The sequence below is a fragment of the Zosterops lateralis genome (genome assembly GCF_965231275.1).
Source record: "Zosterops lateralis genome assembly, chromosome: 6".
In the NCBI taxonomy this organism is placed as follows: domain Eukaryota; kingdom Metazoa; phylum Chordata; class Aves; order Passeriformes; family Zosteropidae; genus Zosterops; species Zosterops lateralis.
The window spans coordinates 21,367,049-21,386,477 of record NC_139761.1 but is presented as its reverse complement, the minus strand read 5'-3'; the positions used below and the strand labels follow the sequence as shown (position 1 = coordinate 21,386,477).

General features: G+C 40.5%; 1 protein-coding gene across 1 annotated transcript in view; it reads left to right on the top strand.

Annotated features, from left to right (window-relative positions):
• NRXN3 (neurexin 3) overlaps positions 1-19,429 on the top strand; it is a gene marked incomplete at both ends in the record, with an annotated part of 894,319 nt that overhangs the window by 23,540 nt on the left and 851,350 nt on the right. The window contains one exon of the mRNA XM_083864468.1: positions 18,843-18,872. Within this exon, the coding sequence (XP_083720594.1) occupies positions 18,843-18,872 (30 nt within the window). The remainder of the gene's footprint in view (positions 1-18,842; positions 18,873-19,429) is intronic.

Below are 19,429 nucleotides of genomic sequence, written 5' to 3'. Positions count from 1 at the left end.
TGCAGCCACTTAAATGTCACATTAATTGATTTAGTTCTTGTTAAAGTCAAGAGAAAATCTGGATTGTAATGGGAAGATAGTTTCAATTGTAATTAAAACATGAGGAAGCAACTGCCCATGGGAATGTTGCAAATAGTTTTTGAAAAGCTTTTCAAAGTGTGTGAGACTTTTCACCATGAATGGAAATCTGAGTGAGGATAGAAGTTTCCAGCCATAAGTGTGTGCATGGAAGCAGATGCGGAGATACCTAGGTCATGATATAGAAGTGTGATGTAGAAGTATGCCTGTATGCTTTTAGAAGGCCATATGTTCTTGTTCATCCAAGATGGGAAGTAAAGAGAAATCATCTTCCTCTCTTTACTTAAGAAAATTGAGAAACAACTTTCTATGTGACCATGCCCCTGTTCCTAATACACTTATGCCTTACAAATTGTAGTCCCAATATTGTATATTGTGTATATACAATATATAAATATTATAGCTAAAAGCTGGAAAGTCATTTAGTTGCCTTTTTTTTCCTCCCTGTGAGTGGCCACTTAGATGGACAATCCTTGTGATTTCCGATATGTAACACAATGAACCATATGGTGGCTTTTGCTGTTTGCATGGAACATTGAATGACAAATGGTAGTGTACTGTGTATGCCTAACTTGGGCACATGCCATCAAGAATGTCCATGTTATTCTGTAACATACTCCGTTCTCTGAACACAGGGGCTATAGCTTGTTCTTGGCCCAAGCATTTCAAGTGAATTCTAAGGCAGAAAAATGTTCTTTATAGCACTGCAGGCATGGTACTGCTAAACAGAAAGAGAAGAAGGGGTCTGGATCTGCACCAGCCTCTGGTGAGGTACAAGGACTGCCAGAGCGGTAGGGTGATCTTAGTCTGGTTGTTCAAACACATTCTCTATTTCTAACTCATAAAGTTGTCAATCTGTATTTCTGATAAGAATAATACCTTTATTCTCATGGGAGTTTTGGTCAAATTGGTACTTAGGAGAGGGAAGGACTTTCAATGGGTTTAGACCTGTGCTAAAATAAACTAGTTATACAACTGGCCTGGTACAACTAACTCCAGGATAAACTTCAAAACTGATCTTGATGTAGATAACTTTGGTGCCTTTTCACTATAGGTAAAGTACAGCTGCCATCTACAGAGGGTGTTGATGGACCAGCACTCTTCAGTTTAGAAAAGAAGTGGCTAAAGCAGGAGGTGAAGTAGATATTTATATTCTGGAATGCTGTGGTGCTGCTGAATAGAGAATGCTTATTCCTGCATTTTATAAAGCAGCAATTTGGGGATGCCCAGTTGCAGGTTTTAAATTAACAAAGAAAACCAGTTTCACACCAGAAATTCAGGGGGGGAGAAGTCCATCAAGGAGTGATCAGCATTTTGATCATGATGCAACCTCCACCAGTCTCATTGCTGGAAGTTGTTGATAATGGTACTGTGATTTTTCGTAGTTCCTTTGACTCTTCCCTGAGTACCCGTGCATGGCTGCTGTCAGAGGGTTGACTTTAGTGTCTGCCCTGCTCCATTACTGAAGCTGCTGGCTTATGATGCCTGGCAGATGCTACTGATGGGATTGTCTGGGTAGAGTGTGTTTTGAATTAGAATAATAAAATCACAGAAGATGACATTAGAAAAGGTCACAAGGGCCAACTAGTCTTTCCAAGACAAGATCAGGTGAATCTGAAAAATTAGTGAGAAATACTTGTCTAGTTTTTTCTTAATAGTCTTCAATGCTTTTGGCAAGATCTTGGTGGCCAAAGTAGTCCAGAGCCTCACTACCCTGTTCCTACCAAACTTTTCTGACATTAAGCCAAAACTTCTTTCATCATCATAAGTTTCTTTTCGTTCTGTCTATGGTGAATATGAACGACACCTTTTTCCTGCTTGCATATGCCCTTCCGAAGTTATACAGTTATGTATCTTTGTGTTCCCCACAAGACTGGGAACATAACTGTCTGAATGTAGATGCATGAGGGTAAAATAGCAGGGAGCAAATCCTTTATTTTGTCCAGTGCCCAGACACCTAGGATGAAACATAAAGAAGTTTCCTCCTGGAGTGCTCGGACACTGTATCTAGGCAGCTTAAGTGAAGATCAACAGATTGTTTGGAGGACATTGAGTAATTAAATTCCAGTAGGCTACAGAACTATTGACTTTCCCCCCAGCTATGTAGCTAGGGCCCTGAGGAATGTACATGAGCATATTTGTTAGGATGTGTGGGAGAGGATGGTACTTTCACTGAAAGCTGTGAAATCAGCAAGCAGCTTTATCTAAAAATAGTAATGATACAGAGTTAATTAGAGGCATTATTAAGAATTCGTTTCCCTAAGATTTTTTTTTTTTCCCTACTGGAGCTAAGTAACTCTGTGCATTGCTTTCTGAAAGTTAATCAATCCATACCATGTTGATATGAAAGCCCTTTTCTCTATGGCCACACAACACTAGTAAAAACTGTAGTGGTTTGCAAATGTCTCCCCAGCTAGCTCAAGCACACACTCTGCCTGAGTACCTTGGTTGCCTGAGAGAACAAAGCTTGACCCCTTAAGGTAAAGGCTCCTCTCAAATTTCATATGCTTTAGAAGGTGATATACTCAGCATGGGTCAATTGCCTTCACATTTGACCCCATGGAGAGGGTAGGCTGCCCACAACGTTAATATGCACAGTATGGAAAAAAGGATTGGTGGCCTCAAATCACTGTAATTCAGATAAGATTTGAAATCAGATAAGTTTTGAAATCAAATTCCTTCATTTAAATCATGAGTGCTTTAAAATCACACAGCATTTTTAGTAGAATCAGCGAAGTTTCATTCTGCCTCTTTAAGTAATTCTTGTTGTTCTGACTCTGACATGCGAAACTGCTGTATGGCGTTCCTATAAGCTGTTAGACATCTGTCTCTTTCACTTCAGAGCTGGCTGCTTTTCAGTACTGAATGAATGAGTCCTATATTCACAGCTAATAAGTGCTTTGGGATCCCAAGTATTAGCTGTGCAAAGGCACAGTACCACAAATGTATGCAATTCTATGCAATGTATCAAGTGAACACTATTCCCAAGAGGCTGGCAGCCTAAGAGATCCCATAGGACAAAGAACACAGAGAAATGTAATTGATTGTAATGAACTTGTTTGTGTATGTGTCACCACTTATCTCTACTGAATAAAATCAGAAGTGTTCAACACTCCATTAACACAAATTACAGGGTCCTATTCTTCTGCAGTGCGACAATAAGGCCTACACCTGCTAGTACTGTTAAGTTCTTCATGATCCCAGTGTGTTGCTCAGTGACTGACATCAGAGGCTGGAGTGGTCTTGGATTTGTTTCAGTGTCCTAAACATTTAGCAAATTAAGTATTTAGCAAATTAATCCCATTGGAATCATTGGAAGGACACAAGGGATGCATCCTACTATCACTGTAAACCAAAAGATGTTAAGTAAATATGAAGGATGAAAATCATGACACTCTTAAAGTAATCAGGAGTATTTTATGGATTCAATGGAGCCAAGATTTTAACTTAGTTAACCATAAATACAGCAGTCTTCAAAGTGTCTGTGCCCTGAATACAGTGTGAGCACTGTATTCAGGGATGTGCTAATGCTTGGAGTTGATGTCATTAGTGACTCCATCTTTACCCAAGCAAATTGTTGTTATAAGGTGTTTTTACAATGGAGATGCTATCTGTTTTTGAGTTGCCGTGACCCTTCCAGATGGTTTTGAAAATCTGTATACTGAAGAGAAAGAAGTGTGTGTAGGAGATGAAGTAGGACCACATGTTTATCTGTGCCTTAACAAACCAGATTAGAGTAGAGAATGAGACCACTAGCCAAATCAGCGTGTGAAATTACCACTTTGTTTGATGAAGTATTAAATTAGTGCAGAATTTGCTTTTGCCAGTTTGAGGTGTTTCCAGCTGAATCAAAATGCAGCCCTTCATATTGTTAAAATGTTCTGTCAGAACTCAGTTAAGAGGTAATCACCCAGTTCTGAGTCACCAACATCTCTTACTACCAGCTTCAAGAGTTCAGGCTGGCTCATCACATATCTTTTGAATAATTTCACTAACTGCCATAAATGCATCGATCTATGGTCTGAACAGTTTATTTATCGATCTATCGATCTATCTAAAATATGTTAAATTAAATCCAGAGTTCCCAACCAGTCATGCTTCTGTCAGTGAAATTCTACCCATATCCATTTTCTGTATTTGCAGAATGGTGAGAACCAGATCTACTTTAGAAAAGCTTTTTTAGGTATCAATATCTGAATAATCTTCAGGATGTGGTAATTTTTGTGCCTAAAAGCTGGATTTCCTCTCATTTAGGAGTGGGCTTCCTATGACAAAAAATGCCTTCAAGTTTTACGGCTTTTGCCCTCCTCCTCTCTCCAGTTTCTGTCTGCTCCTCAGTCCTCTCTGTACATTGCTGTTCAGCGAGAGTAACAAGAGAATGCTGGAAGGGTGGTGCTGGAGAACGTTAGTGTCATTCACTTCTAGGTACTTATTTCCACCTAGCCTAGGATGCTTCTGCCTGCCAGCTTGTTTGTGACTTGTGAATTCAGTAAGTAGCTCACAGTTTAGCTGGCAAAAGACAGGTGTCCACAGCACATCAAAGTGGGAGACAAGATTGAATGGATTACAGAGATGGAAATGGAAGTAGGTCTCCTCAAGTCAGGGTGATGAGTACTGGTAGGGCTTATGACTTCAGAAAGTTTGTATTGTCTTCCAGCTGGAGAAAGAAGTGTGCTGTCATGATACCTTCCCTTTTTTGCTAAACATCGTGTTAAAAATGTTAGAGTGAAAAATACCTCAGATGTTTCCTGTACAGGCCTGGAAATGATCTGAGCTATAGTAATATTTGCTTTGTTCCCCCTGCTCTCCTTCATCCTCCTCCTTCCTTTCCACTCCACCCAGATAGTTGTTCTGGGGCTGCACCAGACAAAGGCAGCGGCCCTGCTGATCCCTCTTTCAACACAGCTATTATCATCAAAGAACAAAAGCAAACACTACTGGCTTGCGGCTCAGCCCTTTACAAAGGAGCAATAAATGGACTCTTGTGTATAGGATAAAGCAAGCTCTGCCTTGTCTTATGTTAAGAGGCAGACTTTTCTGTGTTTGAACTGCTTTGAGCTGGAGGAAGTGGAGAAGCCTCCATCTACATAGCAGTAAGTCCCATCAGTCACTGACTTTTTTTGTTGGCCATGGGTTCTGCATGCTCCCTCTTTAATTGGAATGCTCTGCCTCCTCAGTCGCTGTGGCAGGGAGGAGGTCAGTGTAGGTGGAGGAAGGTAGCACTCATGGAAGAGGAAGAGAGTGGGGACATGTTTTAAACAGTCCTATTGTAAACAAACCAGAAAAAAAACATAAAGAGAATTTGAAAGAACATCTCAGATGATAGAGTCTGAAGGAGAGTCATCTCAGGTCCCCAAATCTGGTCTCACTAGCTATATGCCATGTCTCTCATTTACCTTCCTTGAGGCATTAGTTGTCTCCTAATTGTGGACCAATCAACCATAAGGTGTGGTGGGTCCCTTTTCTCAATATACACAACCACAGTTTTAATTGTGAGCCGAAATGGAGTAACATCCACACTGAAGAAGTATGATGGTGTTTCCCATGGAAACTTATATTTGATATTGGAAAACACCTTTTTACCAAGGTGGTGTTTGGGCACTGGAACAGGCTCCCTCAGGGAAGTGGTCACAGCACCAAGCCTGACAGACCTCAAGGAGTGTTTGGACAAAACTCTCAGGCATGAACCACACTGTGGTGTGGTTCTTGGGGATGGTGCTGTGCAGGGCCAGGAGTTGGACACGATAATACCTGTGGGTGCCTTCTAACCCAGAATATTCTGTGCTTTGTGATTCTGTCACTTGGATAGCGGTTTCACTTATATGCCACAGTGGTATTTATTGTAGGGTCTTTTGTGAAGGCCTGACTGGTTATATGTAATTTTTTTGTCTTTGGAAAGAAAGCAGTGCTTTCTCTTGTTGTTTTAAACAAAAAAAAAAGTATTTTCACCTTTTGGAAATCAGCATTTGCCAGTAGATACCACATGGGGGGAGTGTCTGCAATACAAGAAACTCCTTCTACAGTTAGTATGGGAAGTAACACTAAAGACCCGGGCTGCCATGTAGATAACTACTGTGAAAGTATTACAGAGATGCAGTGACTTTAGTGCTGCAACTAGTGTATGCAGAAATCGTGTTAGGTGGAAACTTTGCAAAAAAAGATACAGCAAAAAAAGCTTAAGAGTTAAATCCGTCAGGATGGGGGATGCCTGCTCTTAGGGACATTGGCACAGAAAAAAAGAAAAAAATCCACTTGCTGTTACTTGACATCGAGAAACTAAATTTTAGAGATGCTTATGTTAGCCCTTAGCACTTCATTGTTTCCCTTTTTAACAGCTTCATGACCTGTTTAATTCTTGCACAGTTAAATAAGTATTATTTCAAGCAGTGTATCAGTTACAGCCCACTGCCTCTTCTCTTACTTGCTTAATGTGTTTATCCCTTGCTAACCCTTGGCTAGCTCTTTCCTTTGCCTTTTCTATCTGCTGATAGTTTTTATTTCCCAGCCATCCCACAGATCCTGCTGGAGCAGAGACTCACTAGTGAGGCTGCCTGCTGTTCCAGGCCCCCATTGGTAGCCTGGACTGCAGCAGTGCATGCTCCATTGTCAGGCATGCAGAGAGGCTAAGAGGATAACATGGGTCGAGAACTTTTTACCTGCTTAGAATAGAATTTCAAGTGGATGCTGGGTTATCAGAAGCTTTTGTAGTACCTTATGGCAATCACTTCTACCTCTTCTGAGATACGTGTTCATCTCTAACTGCCACTGATTTTTCCCAAGCAGCACATCAACTCAAGACTGCTCCTAGCAGTGGACTTATAAATTCTTGGTCATCATGTTCACATTCTGGAGTGGTGTTTAAGTGTCTGCTCCTTCCTTCTGCCACTGCTATCAACTTTTGCTTTCCATCCTCAGTGCATGCATTGCTACCTGACACTTGTTATTTTTCCTACCTAAAAGTAATTACTTTCAGGTAAACTTTCAGTGCTTAGTGTCCTTCCAGGCCTGCAAACCAAGACATTTGTTCTTAGATGCAATTATGGGTTAAAAGAGGAAAGGCAGCAAATAATCCACACCACATCTGCCATATATATTTAGTAAAAGCTATGGAATTTAAGTAAATTGATGCAACAGTCCCTCCCCTCTTTGTGCATTGTTTTATTTGGGTTGTTACCTCCTTAGGAAAGGTAAGCTTGATATACGTATGATATTCCACAGAGAATTTTCCTCAAATGGTTTTGGAGCCATTACAAAGTGATGAGCAAAACGCAGCATGCACAGGAATCACTCACCACTGAATTGTCAGTGTTTCAGGAGAGGAAGTGGCACCTATTTCACAGGAACACAGTGGGTTTGAACAGGAAGGTGGAACACTGATGGATATTGGAGGGCATACTGGGAGGAGGATATAGCCTTAGACCTTAGTGTGAAACCAATGCACTCAGCGTGTCATGCGCCTAGATTTGTGGTGGAAGTAGTCTGGGATCTGTAGTCCAAATCATTAATGGATTGAAGCCTTACTTTGAAGCCTTACTGGAAGGGTGATAACTCCACCAGCTCAACTCCTGGACAAGGGTACAAGTTTCCAGGTGAGAATGCTATCTGTGGACCTCTATGGACCTGGCCTCCCTGTTTCCTCATACAACTGCTTTTTTTTTTTTTTTTTTTTTTTTTTTTTTTTTTTGAGGACTGCCTTGTAAGGAAAATATTAATCTAATCCTATGAAATTTCAGGGGATTCTCCTTCTTGGTATTATGATAAGTGTAGCTATTCAGAGCAAGACTAAACTTGGGATGCTAAAAAAGTTATGAGAAGCATTTAAAAAACCATACTTAAAAAAAGTACTTTCTTTGGGATTGGTGGGCTCTGCCCAAAACAGACACTACATTCTAATATATGCCTTCTCTGTTATCAATACTAAGAATTACATAGTCGTGCTCCTCCCTTTTTAAAGGACTTACTTGTAAAAAGCAGTCTTATACCACAGAGAGAAAAAGTATCAAATGACATATTTTTCTGAATTTAGGATCTTGTGAAAGTCAGTATGTGGGATGTGCAGAGCTCTGGCACCCTCCTTCTCCCCCACCTCTACTACTGTCTGCAATGAAGGATTTTTTTGGGAAATGATGGGCAAAAAGAATGAAAAGGAATGAGCTCTCTTCTAGACTTTGGGACTATGTTGTATGTCTTACTGGTCATAAATTCACATGGCCCCTTATAAAAGGGGAGCAGGTTCTTTTCTGTTTTTCTGGAAACTTGCTTGAATTTATGTGCTATAGAAGCCTTCTGCAGGCAGGTTGGTTTTTGTTTCTCTCTTTTGCATTTGTGTGTGTGAAAACCAGAATATTTTAACTAATATTCTTACAGGAACTGACGTGGCTTGATTCTATCTGATTCCAGGAACTCTCTCCCCGGACAGATATGATGGTGGATTCACTTTTACATGCACAGTGGAGAGGGAGCCAGTGCCTCCTCCCTTGCATGGCGGCGTGCTTGGATGCAGATGGGTGGCCTTCAAACAAACCTAATTACTTCTGGTTTTGCATGAAATTGATTTCCATGCAAGAATGCTGAGTTGCTGTGTGCATCTCTAATGGCTTTTTTTTTTTCTCTTCTCTTTCTTTTTCTTTCTTTTCTCCCTTCTGCTTGCCATGAACACACCTCAACAGATGCCAATCATATTCCAGGTAAGTGTTACATTTGCTGAGCTGAAAGGCTGTTCTTTAAGAAGTAGTGGTAAGTTCCAGTGGCAGTAAGGAGTCATGGTAAGTGCTTCCTGCTGGACATCATGAGGTCTGGATTGCACAGTCTTTGCATAGTAGCAAAGGGCACAAACTTCCCTCTTCAGAGACTGCATTGTGTTGGTCAGTTAAAGGGATATTTTCTGAATGAAAATTACATTAAGAATTGCTATTTGAACCTGGCATTGAAAACTGCAACTATATACAGTTTATTTCTGATACATCTGTGTGTAGTCTGGCATAAAAATCTAGTTTAGTAATTTTTTTTCTCCTAATGCAGTCTACTCCATTTGCTACTCCCACTGATAACATGTTGGATTTCAGTTCTACTAACAAAGGGTTTGTTTTTGTTGTTTTATTTTACATTTTTATACACCAATGAGTATCCTTATGGCTGAATATGAATGTGGGATCTTATTTAGGTATCAAAATTTTATTCCCACAGGGGCAGAAATTATTCATTTAAAAGGAAAAATGAATGTGTGTTTCACATGCTTGTTTATATGTGGAGTTCTTCCACAACAGTGTATGTTACCACAGAGAATTTCAAACCTCCCTCCTCAGATTGCTGTCTCATTGTTGACAGGATCGGGGTTCCCCAACTTCAGCTACAAGTGTTAGATGGACTAGGCCACTTTACTCTAGTCCACATTCTGTTGCCAATGAAACTTTAGAAATGAATTTCTACTTCACACTTGGGCAGTTCCACCTGCTTTATCATTATGTGAAATGAAATGAGAGCCCAAGAAAGCATCCTACATTGCCTTAACTGGAATGGGCAAGTCAAAGCTCTTTTCCTTCTCAGCTTTCTGCATAACTTTTGCAAAACCAAACCTGGAATGAGTTATCTGGATCTGGAATGTGTTCTCCATTCAATTTGCTTCTTTTCTACACTTAGATCATCAGATCTTGTGCATCACTTCAGAGAGATGCAGGGAGGGCCCATCACTTGGATGTTTTCCTGACATATTCAACTTTTGATTTCTCTCATCTGCCACCTTTCTGTTCTGCTGAGAACTTTTGCATTCTGTGTGCACCTCAGTTGACAGCAGTGGGAATAGAAGTGGCCAAATGGCAAATGTCTCCTGGCACTCTTTGGAAAGAAAGGGTCTGATAACTTTAACATGCATTCTTTTCAGTTATCTATGAGGCTGAAACTGTACCATCTCTGCCCCAGTCTAGGGGTCCAGGAACTCCTTTTTTCTCTTATCTTGGCAGGATCTGACAGGACATGCACCTGTCAAAGGCTTTGAGTAATAAGTCTCTCCACAGCATCCTGAAGATGTTGATGTGTGTGGCAGAGGAGGATGAGTGAATTGGGAAAGCATGGCCTTGCTATGCTCTACCAGTAGCACACATGATATGCCAATAATGAGCATTGCCTCGTGTAATATCAGGGACATCTCCTGGTGTGGAGGGGTTGATAGCATCACTGGTAGGAACCCAAGCAGAGGTGGCACATCCAGTACAGGACTACTGCTGTTAGTGTGGGCACCATGGAGTGGTCCATCCTTCTGCCCTCTGACTGTGCTCTTCTGCCCTACTGACCTGTTATTCTCATGATTTATATGCTTGGGTGTGCATTTTTTTATTCTCCCCATTGCTTGTACACATGTTCTTGTTTTTAGGATTGCTATGTTCTTTCTCATGTGGATTTTTAGTCACATGTGGATTTCTAGTGACATGTGAATGCTTTTTCATATGTTCTCTGTATCATTTGTATGTTTTCAGTCTGACAGTTACCCACACCTCATTACAGGGCTCTGTCACTGTTTACTCTTAGGCAGTTGCATCCTTGTGCTCATCTCACCCTCAGGAGTGCAGTGGCACTGCTGTGGGATTGGGCAGTGACATGGACCTCCAGGGGATTTGGGTCTACACTTCTCCTCTGCCAACCTATGCAGACACTTTCTACCTATTTGGCCATCCATCTATCTATATTGCAAGGACAGAGCCTCAGGCCCCTATAAAAATGCTTACTTTAACCATGTACTGTTTGAAAGACAAATTAGGGATTTTATGTGCTTGTGGTAACTACCCACAGGCAGCCGAAGGGCTGTAAAGAGCCCATTGATTAAGTAAGTATTCATTATTGTTGAATAGACTGGTTCAAACTAATTCCCCACTAAGAGGAGGTAGCTGTGAGTAGGCTGGGGCTGGCAGCAGTGGGCACCACAGGATTCTGCTAGGTGCAGTTACTCCAAGGTGCAAAGAAGTTGTTTATTTTAAAAGTAAACAGAAATGTGTAGCATAGGCCTTTCCTGGTTGTGAGGTCTGCTTGTGAAGAAGGGCACTTCAGCAACAGGGCTCATTGCTATACTCTTTTCAAAAGCCAACTTGGTCCCATCTGGCTTATTTCACATATAAAATAAGTTTATTGGATGCTAGCCCACCTTTCCTGCAAATATAATGTCTCAGTTATAAATTAACAACAACACATAGTGTACAGTGCCCTGGAGTCGGGATCGTTGCTGTCTGCACTTGGCTGGGTCACTGACTTGCTGTGTCGTGTAGAGGAGAAATAGCTTCTTTCAGTACTTCAGTTTTCCCTTTCGGGTTACAGCTGCAGCCTCACCTCACCTTCACAACCTGGTTTCAGTGCTGGGGCTGACCATTATGGAGTTTAAGAGCCTTAGTATAGAGGTTAAGTGCTTGGCTAGGAAGTGGCATGCAGCACAGATCAGAATGGATGCCTCTGTCACTTCTGCACAGTATCTGCTTCTTTCTTTTCTTCTATTCTTTACCAGTGGTATAGATTCTGAAAGATAAATAGTTGACAAAGACCAATAGATCGAAGAGAAAGTTATATAACTTTTCTTTCTTATTTTAGTGGAAGAATATATGCAGGAGAAAGAACTAAATATGGTTCCTTGATTTTATGGAGGCTGTTACTGATACCTGGGGAGGGGAGTGTCAAAGCTTAAATAGTGCTTTTCCTATTCATACCATACTTATTGTGCTTACTTCTCCTAATGTGGGAGAGATTTTTAAATGTTTATGGGGAGGAGGCTAAGCACTTTGGCTGTCATGATTTTACTGCTGACCTGTGTTTGTAACTTAATGGACAAAACCCAGTAGAGATTACCTAGGTAGTTCCCAGAGGAAAAACTAGTCCTTGTTTACCTGAACAAATCCTTCATAAAGATGCAGAGATCATTGAAAGCATAAGCATATCAGCACATTTTTGATCCAGGTCTTTAATCTTTCAAACACCATCTTTAAGTGCTTCTTTCCCTTCTTTATCTTAAGTCTCCCTGACTCCATGTCATTGGGTCATTTAAGCAGTACCTATATATGGGCTTCTGCTTCCTTAAAAAAACCCTCTGCTTTTGGGCTATGAAAATGATGGGTTTCAGCCCATCTGAAGTTTCCTGTTTGCAGAAGGTACTAGGTCAGAGTAGGAATCCATCTGTGCCATTCTGTCAGTGCCACTCATTAGGAGCTTGAAGCCAGTATGTACAAGCTTAGGTTCTTCTTCATAGGTGCCACCATTGTTTTGATTCTTGCATGCCCTTAGCACATGTCCCCTAATATGATTTTCTTACACTGTAATGTGATTGTTTTTTAGTTGCATGCAAACCTATTTGCAAGCCTCTTTGCAAAAATATCGCTCTCACTACGGTGAGAGCAAGAATTCCTCTATCCCAGAGGTGTCTTTTTATGGAAGTAGATGCTTTGGAGGAAGTTCAAGAAACTATGATAGCATAGATCTTGTCCCAATATCTTGGTGGTTTCTGGTAATTACTGTTTTAAGGACTTTCTGACCTGATGTTGCATCCAGGTTGTGTTCAACAGTCATCGATGAACATATTTTTTCTGGATATATCCAGTCCTTGTTTTTGTTAATACACTTGTATTTTTTACCTCTACTGTATCCTGTGATAACAAATCCCATTGCTTAATCATTGAAATGCGGAAAGTACTTTATTTCAGTTGTTTCTACACCTGTTAATTGAGAATTTCATTCAGTGATTCCTGTTTTTTGTGTTTCCCACAAATAAAGAAAAAGATATTTCCTGTTCACCTCTGTCTCAATTGGGTTTTTTTCTCAATCATACATATTGTCAGAGATATATTTTCTAAGCTGAAGAATTGTATTCCATGTCTAATAGTTCTTTTCCCAACTTTTGCACCAAATCCGGTGCTCTGATTTGCAGTGATACACATTTTGTGGATCAGTCATAAAATCACTCTCAGGTCTTGCACGTGGACTCTCACATTCTGTTGTGCATGTGGCCATCTTTGTGAACGCTTGCGTGTTTGTTTTCATGTTTTCAAACAACGGCAGCCATGTTTGTAGCCCTTCCTATGCGAATACTTGTAGGAGAATTCTACATGGAATGTCAGAATTCTGTTTCTGCTGGGAGTGAAAGGAGATAGTAGTATGTTTTTTTCACTATTGCTTCCATAGACGTTGGGGTAAACAACTTTCTCTTTCATTTCTATATCATGTTCCTATTCCTTTGATCACTCAAAGTAGATGTCATTCACCCTGACTCACTGCCCCTGATAATGACAAAACCCATCCTGGAATTACATAGCAGAGGAAGAAAAGGGGATGGGAAAGAGGAGCTAGCACAGCTGTTGTGTGTAATTGGATTGGAAGTGGGCCTGCGGCTACAATAACAGAACTGCACTCCCGGCTGGGCTCACTGCTGGGGCCTGAGAGCAGCCCCTTGGCTGTCGTGCATGTCATGGTTGAATCAAACAGAACTGACCTCCCCAGCCTGTGCTACTGCTTTGCTGGGTTAGAAAGAAAAGACCCCATGTACACCAGCAGCCAAGAAATCAGGTTACCTTCTTGGCAAAGCTGACCTGTCCAGCAGGTAAAAGGTCTGAACTAGTTTGCAGAACAGTTTTGCTTCTTTATCCATTCTTCACATCTCTCAAGATAAGGGGTTTGCTGCTTCTTCTTCTTCTGAGTCCCATCGTTTTGTCTCGCTGGAATGTCCTCTTTTTTGGTACCTGGGGATTCTTAGGTAATTTTCCTTGGACTTTTGGTTTTGGAGAATCTCAAGATACATGTTTTATGAAGACCACATGGAAGACAAAGAGCTTCTCAACTCTCTTCCCTAATAGAAATGAGAACCGCTGACAGAGCTGGGGCATGAGGCTCAGAGAGAAAAGCCTATTTCCTAAGGAACTGCTAGTTTTAGGATATTCAGAAAGGAGGTGAAAACAGTAGACTCCAGTGCTCATCTGAGTACTCTTCTCTATAGTGGATGTCATTTTATTTCTGGAAGAGTGCCTGGTTTGCATGATTTCTTTCTTCAGCTTTGCTATAAAGGATTTTGTGCATATCCTGGACTAGAGGGTCTGATGTCCTATCTTAGCCATACATCGCAGCTGGTCCTGTTATTGTCTGAATGGGTCATGCAGCCTGATACCCTGAAAAAGATCCTCTCTGGGCAAACTTGCCCCAGGGGACATCTGAGTTGCTGCTGCTGCCTGGCAGTCTCTTTTCCCATTCATTAAGAGCTTTTGGGCTAATCATTTGGTAGCATCATTTAAAGGGAGATACTGAGGCCGCCTGCCATAACAGAGCAATTCAGCAGTGCACGCACACCCACACACACACGTGCGCACGCCCAGATCATGGGCCCAGTAGCACAGAACAAGCTATAATTAACTAGATGAACAAGTCCATCTTCCTTTGTTGCTGCAATCACTTGTCACTCTCAGCTGTGTTTTGTGCTATCCCCACCTTCTTATGTTTTGTGGCTTTATTTTCCATTTCAAGTGCTAAGTACTTATGGGATGGGAGGGAGCAGGATTTAAACTGTTTACAAGGTTTCCCATATTTTCTCCTCCACACTGAAAATTGCCTCTAGCAAACCCTTAAAGATGAGGACTGCTGTTTAACTACATTGCCTTAACGTTATATTTAACTATATTCCTTCATATCATTGTACTCTGAAGCTACTTTTAAAAATGTCCTTCTGGCTTCATAAGAATCCAGTGTTAGCCCTTGATACTTTGTACAATTAGAGCCGCTTAATTTTACTATTTTGATGTAGAAAGCAGAAGGCTTACAATTTTTTTTTAAAAAAAGTAGTTTGAAATGTTTCTTTGAGATCAAGGGAGCTTCATTTTAAACTTATAGTAAATAATACTGATTGGGTAGTAGGTTAAAGAAATTTTAAAAAAAACCAAAACAAAAAAACAACCTCCCAGACCTCAATAGGAAAAGTCAGTTGTGGCAGGCATAAATCATGGCCAGAGAGCAGAGTTTGGGTCTGTCTGCCCTCAGCAATGGACATATTATTTTAATAACAAACTGATGTTCTGAAGAAACACGCTGCTTTCTCTTCACATTACTGCTGAATGTTCAAAGACACTGGGTCTCCAGAGGCTGAGTTGATGTTTAAAGCAGATGTTTATCTCAAAAACCGGTTGAGAGTTTTCTTCTGAAGCCATGCACTTGTTCTTACTGTTACTCATGTTTGAAGTTCAGGAGTAAAAAGTCACTGGATTCTTGACTTTGGCATAAAATTTCTTTACAGCCAGATAAGCCATTTATTCTGAGGTTTTTCTAAACCTTTTCCAGGCCACTTACTACACACCATTTTTGTTGGGTGGCAGTTCTGCCAAGCCAGTAAATTATTATAAGGACAAATAGTTTGGCTTAGAAAAAGCATGAAATAAAACCCTTGGCTACTCGAGCTCATGCAGATTTTTATAAACCTTTTCCAAGTTCTACACTGGCTGGGTTTCCTTATATAGCTGAGCCTATAATCAAAGTTTCTTCTTGAAAAAAAAAAAAAAATCTTAAAAGGAAATCATGTTTCACCTGGGTTTAGGTGGAAAATCAGATTTTCTTACAGGGTTCTTCTGAAATGGGATGGCTGTTGGCACAAACAATGGTCGAATATGTGAATAATGTGCTTTGGGACCTAATGAGTTCATTTGTATCCTGAGCCTGCTTAAAAATTTGCTTGTCTTTGTCTGCTGCCTAAATAGCATGGTGATAGGTGTCCCCATTGATCTGGAAAAATCTGGTCTAGTTGGCAGGTCTGAACAATTCATCCAGTTCTTGCATTGGTTTGTTGGATGCCATATTGGTTTCTTACAGTCCAACAGGAAGTGTTAACCCCATTCCACCTCGAGGTGGCTTTGACTTTTATGATTTGAAAATTGTTTTAGTATTTTGTCATGTCTTAAAACTGATATAAAGGTGAGACAACTACGTCAGTTCACCTTTTCCATGTTGATTCACTCTGACTGATTTGAGGGCTTTGTTACACATGTTGCAAATGTCACATATTTTATATCTCAGTGGTTGAAGGTTTTGGTTGTTAATGACATTTTCTTGGAGATAAATACATTCATTTTCACTCCTACTTTAAATTGCAAGGCAGGAATATTTTCAGATGAGAAAAGCTGATATTTTATTTCATTTTTATATTATTATTTTATCTAATAATGAATTTGGAATTCTGTTGGTATTCTCTTTGTTAAAATAAGGGTCTCTGTTAATGGATAACTTACGATACAATACTGTTTTTTTGTTCTGTCTCCAAGTCCACCCTCCTTTTTCTTCCTATTTATAAAAGGAAAAAGTAGCATTGAGGGGAAGGGCATTATTTTTCATTAATCTCCCTGCTTCCATTGTCGAGTTGAGACTAGATCAAGAGATACACACAATACCAGTACCATGGCTGCTGTGGTATTTCAGATCTGTGAAGAAGCAGACAGTGCCAGAGTATTTCTTATGGATACTTTCTTTTGTAGGCATTTGAACCAAGGCTCCAAATCAGGGGATACAACATAGCATTTATCTGGGGGTGTGCTCACTCCTCAGCTGAGAGCAAAGGGCTTGTGGGGATTCATCTGTCTGATGTGCCTGACAGATAGGACACATGGCATTGGCCTTCCGGGGATATAAGGACAAAAAGGGGTGTTGACATTCCTGACCTTTTGAGATTTTTAAAGCTCCTCTGTGGCTGTTAGAGAGAAAATGAATCTTCTTATGGTGTGATTTAGGGTGTTTAATGTAGACTCTTGGCTTTGAACCTTCTCTGGAGGCTTCTCTTTGTTTGTGTGCAAGTGGACAAAAGCCCTGCCATCCCCAGTAGCTGCACCTGTTGATGCTGGGCCTCTTAGGTATGACTTTCCTTTCCCACAGTGTACAAGGCTTCAGGATCCCCATCTCCGCTTTGGGATCTGATGTCCCCTCTCTGTTCAGCCAGCTTCTGCTGCATGTTGTACTGACACCTTCTAGCCTTTTCACTTTTTTTGGCATTGGTACAGGAATTCTCTGCATTGTAGGTCCTAACAATTATACTTTTGTCTTCCTGCCTTTTATGGTGACTTTCAAGTGTCTGTTTGATCAGACCTAAGATATGCCTGTCAAGAATGATGGGGTCAGTGGCCATAGAGACAAAAATTCAGCCCACTCTCCTAGCAGGGTAAGTGATTCACTGAATTATATCTTGTAATTTAAACCAGAAGTGTCCTACAGTATCAAATCTGCTAGGTTTATTTATAGCTAAAAGACCTAAAAGAATCTAAACCTATGTTATGTTTCTGATTATTTTTCTAAATCCACAGTAATCTTCAAGAACATTAAGGTATTTGCATTCCTTAGACTGTACAATTATTAATCCCCTTATCTGGCTTGAAGTTCTCTGTGGGTTAACATATTCTTAGGATGATCTGGATTTTAGATTTCTTCAGCCAACGCAAAGGAAAACCATAAAAGAGAAAGGAATAAACAAATTCAAACTCAGCATGCTGCTTGTTGAAAATTCTCATTCTAATAAGTTCATTTGACCTCTCAGCCTCCGTGAAATTAAAAAGTCACAGCCCTGTTTGATAAAAAAACTGACTTAAAATATATGGTGTGTATGTGCATGTATCGAAGCCCTGTCATATTAAGTGCTATAAGAGGTAGGAGATGTGAGAATGAATCAAACTAAGGGAAGCTGGTCAGGGAACCAAGTATGAAAGGAGTCCCTCGTGGCTTGAATGTGTAGGACTTGATTTTTGTTATGTTAATTCTGTGATGTCTTGTGTCACAAAATTGATTAATCGGTCACTTCATGCTTAATGGCTTGGGCATGGATATATATAGAGAAACATCTAAACAATATTTTTATGAATACAGTGCAGTAAACCTATATGAAAATTGGGCCTAGACATAGAATTTGATTGAAACAAACAAGGTTTGTGCCAGCAAGAATTATCAGAGAGTGGAGCAGCCCAAGTAAACTCTACAAGCTCATCCGCAGAGCTGACAATGACTGTCTCTGCTAAGGGGAACTGTGCTACTTTCTTGCTTTACCTGCAATTATGAAACTGAAGAGTAGCTTTAGGTATAGAGCCATAAAGTAACACACTGTCCTAGGAAACTGAACCTGCAGGTCTTTGCAGAAAGGGTGTAGAGGTGTGTTTAAATAGATTTAAACAGGTAATTTTTTTAGTCCTTGTTATGTCTGGTGTACTGGTGTCTAATTAATGTGAGCAGTGTTGATAGACTGCTAAAAATACTCAATGAAGCCACATGTTCAATAATGATAGCTTTGTGTATGCATTTAGACTAGAAGCTTCATCTGAAGCATGTGTGGTGTAATCATGGCCTCCCTTTTACTGACCACTGCAATCTTGACTTTAAAGTCTTTGGCTGAGGAGAAGTTATTCCTGTATCTCTCCAGAGGAAAGACAGCTCACTGCAGACTGTCACTGCAGACCTTGGCTTTCAAAGCCCATTTAGCCAGAGTGGCATGCAGTGCCTCTTGAGTCAGCCCCCACAGGAGATGTGCTGAACCTCAGACACAATTCTGCAATGAGCAGTAGGTTTTTTCTAGCAATGCCAGGTGCTTTCCTGTTCAGTGTGGGAAGCAGCATCTGCAAATGTTTGTGCCCTGTGTGCTACAACCATACTTGGTCTAGTTCAAGTATGTGAGCTCAAATCCTGATAGGTATTGGACTGTGATCAGTGTGCATGGATATTACTGCTTCTTTTTCAGTTTTGTTCTTTTTTTCTTACTTTCTCTCTCCTCTCTCTCTCTCTCTCTCTCTCAGGCCTCTCTCACCTGATGATGGGTGAACAAGGTAAGTCCTTCCACTTTGTTTCCGTCACCAATCGTGAAAGAGCTTTGTCCCTGCAGCTTTTCTGGGTTGAGCTTTGCATAACAAAAGCAACTAAGCTTACAGAGTGCCAGTCAAGCCATTTGCATTTTTGCCTCTGTGTCACATGAGCTCAGATGTTCCATGGGACTCAGATGCCCAGGAGGGAGCATGACATGATTCCATGGATAATAAAAAGGTATGCTTCCCTCTTCCATGCAGCCCACCAACTACTTTATCTTGCCGTTTCTTTCTTCTTGTGCCAGCTGTAATGACTCCCACTTCTGCCTGCTAAATGTAGACCTCAATGTTGATCATTATTTCAAGAGTACAATTATTACAAAAAGTATGTTAATAGCCCTTGTGGCATGATCCTAACTAATTATGAATCCTGAAGAAATTTGCATATAATGGCCTGTCCTGCATACTATAAATAAAATAATATAAAGTCCTGTGTCTGCAATTTAAAATACTCACATACACAACAAAATGGTTGAGAAGAAAAACAAGGCTAACCCCATATTATGCTACAAATGGGATCT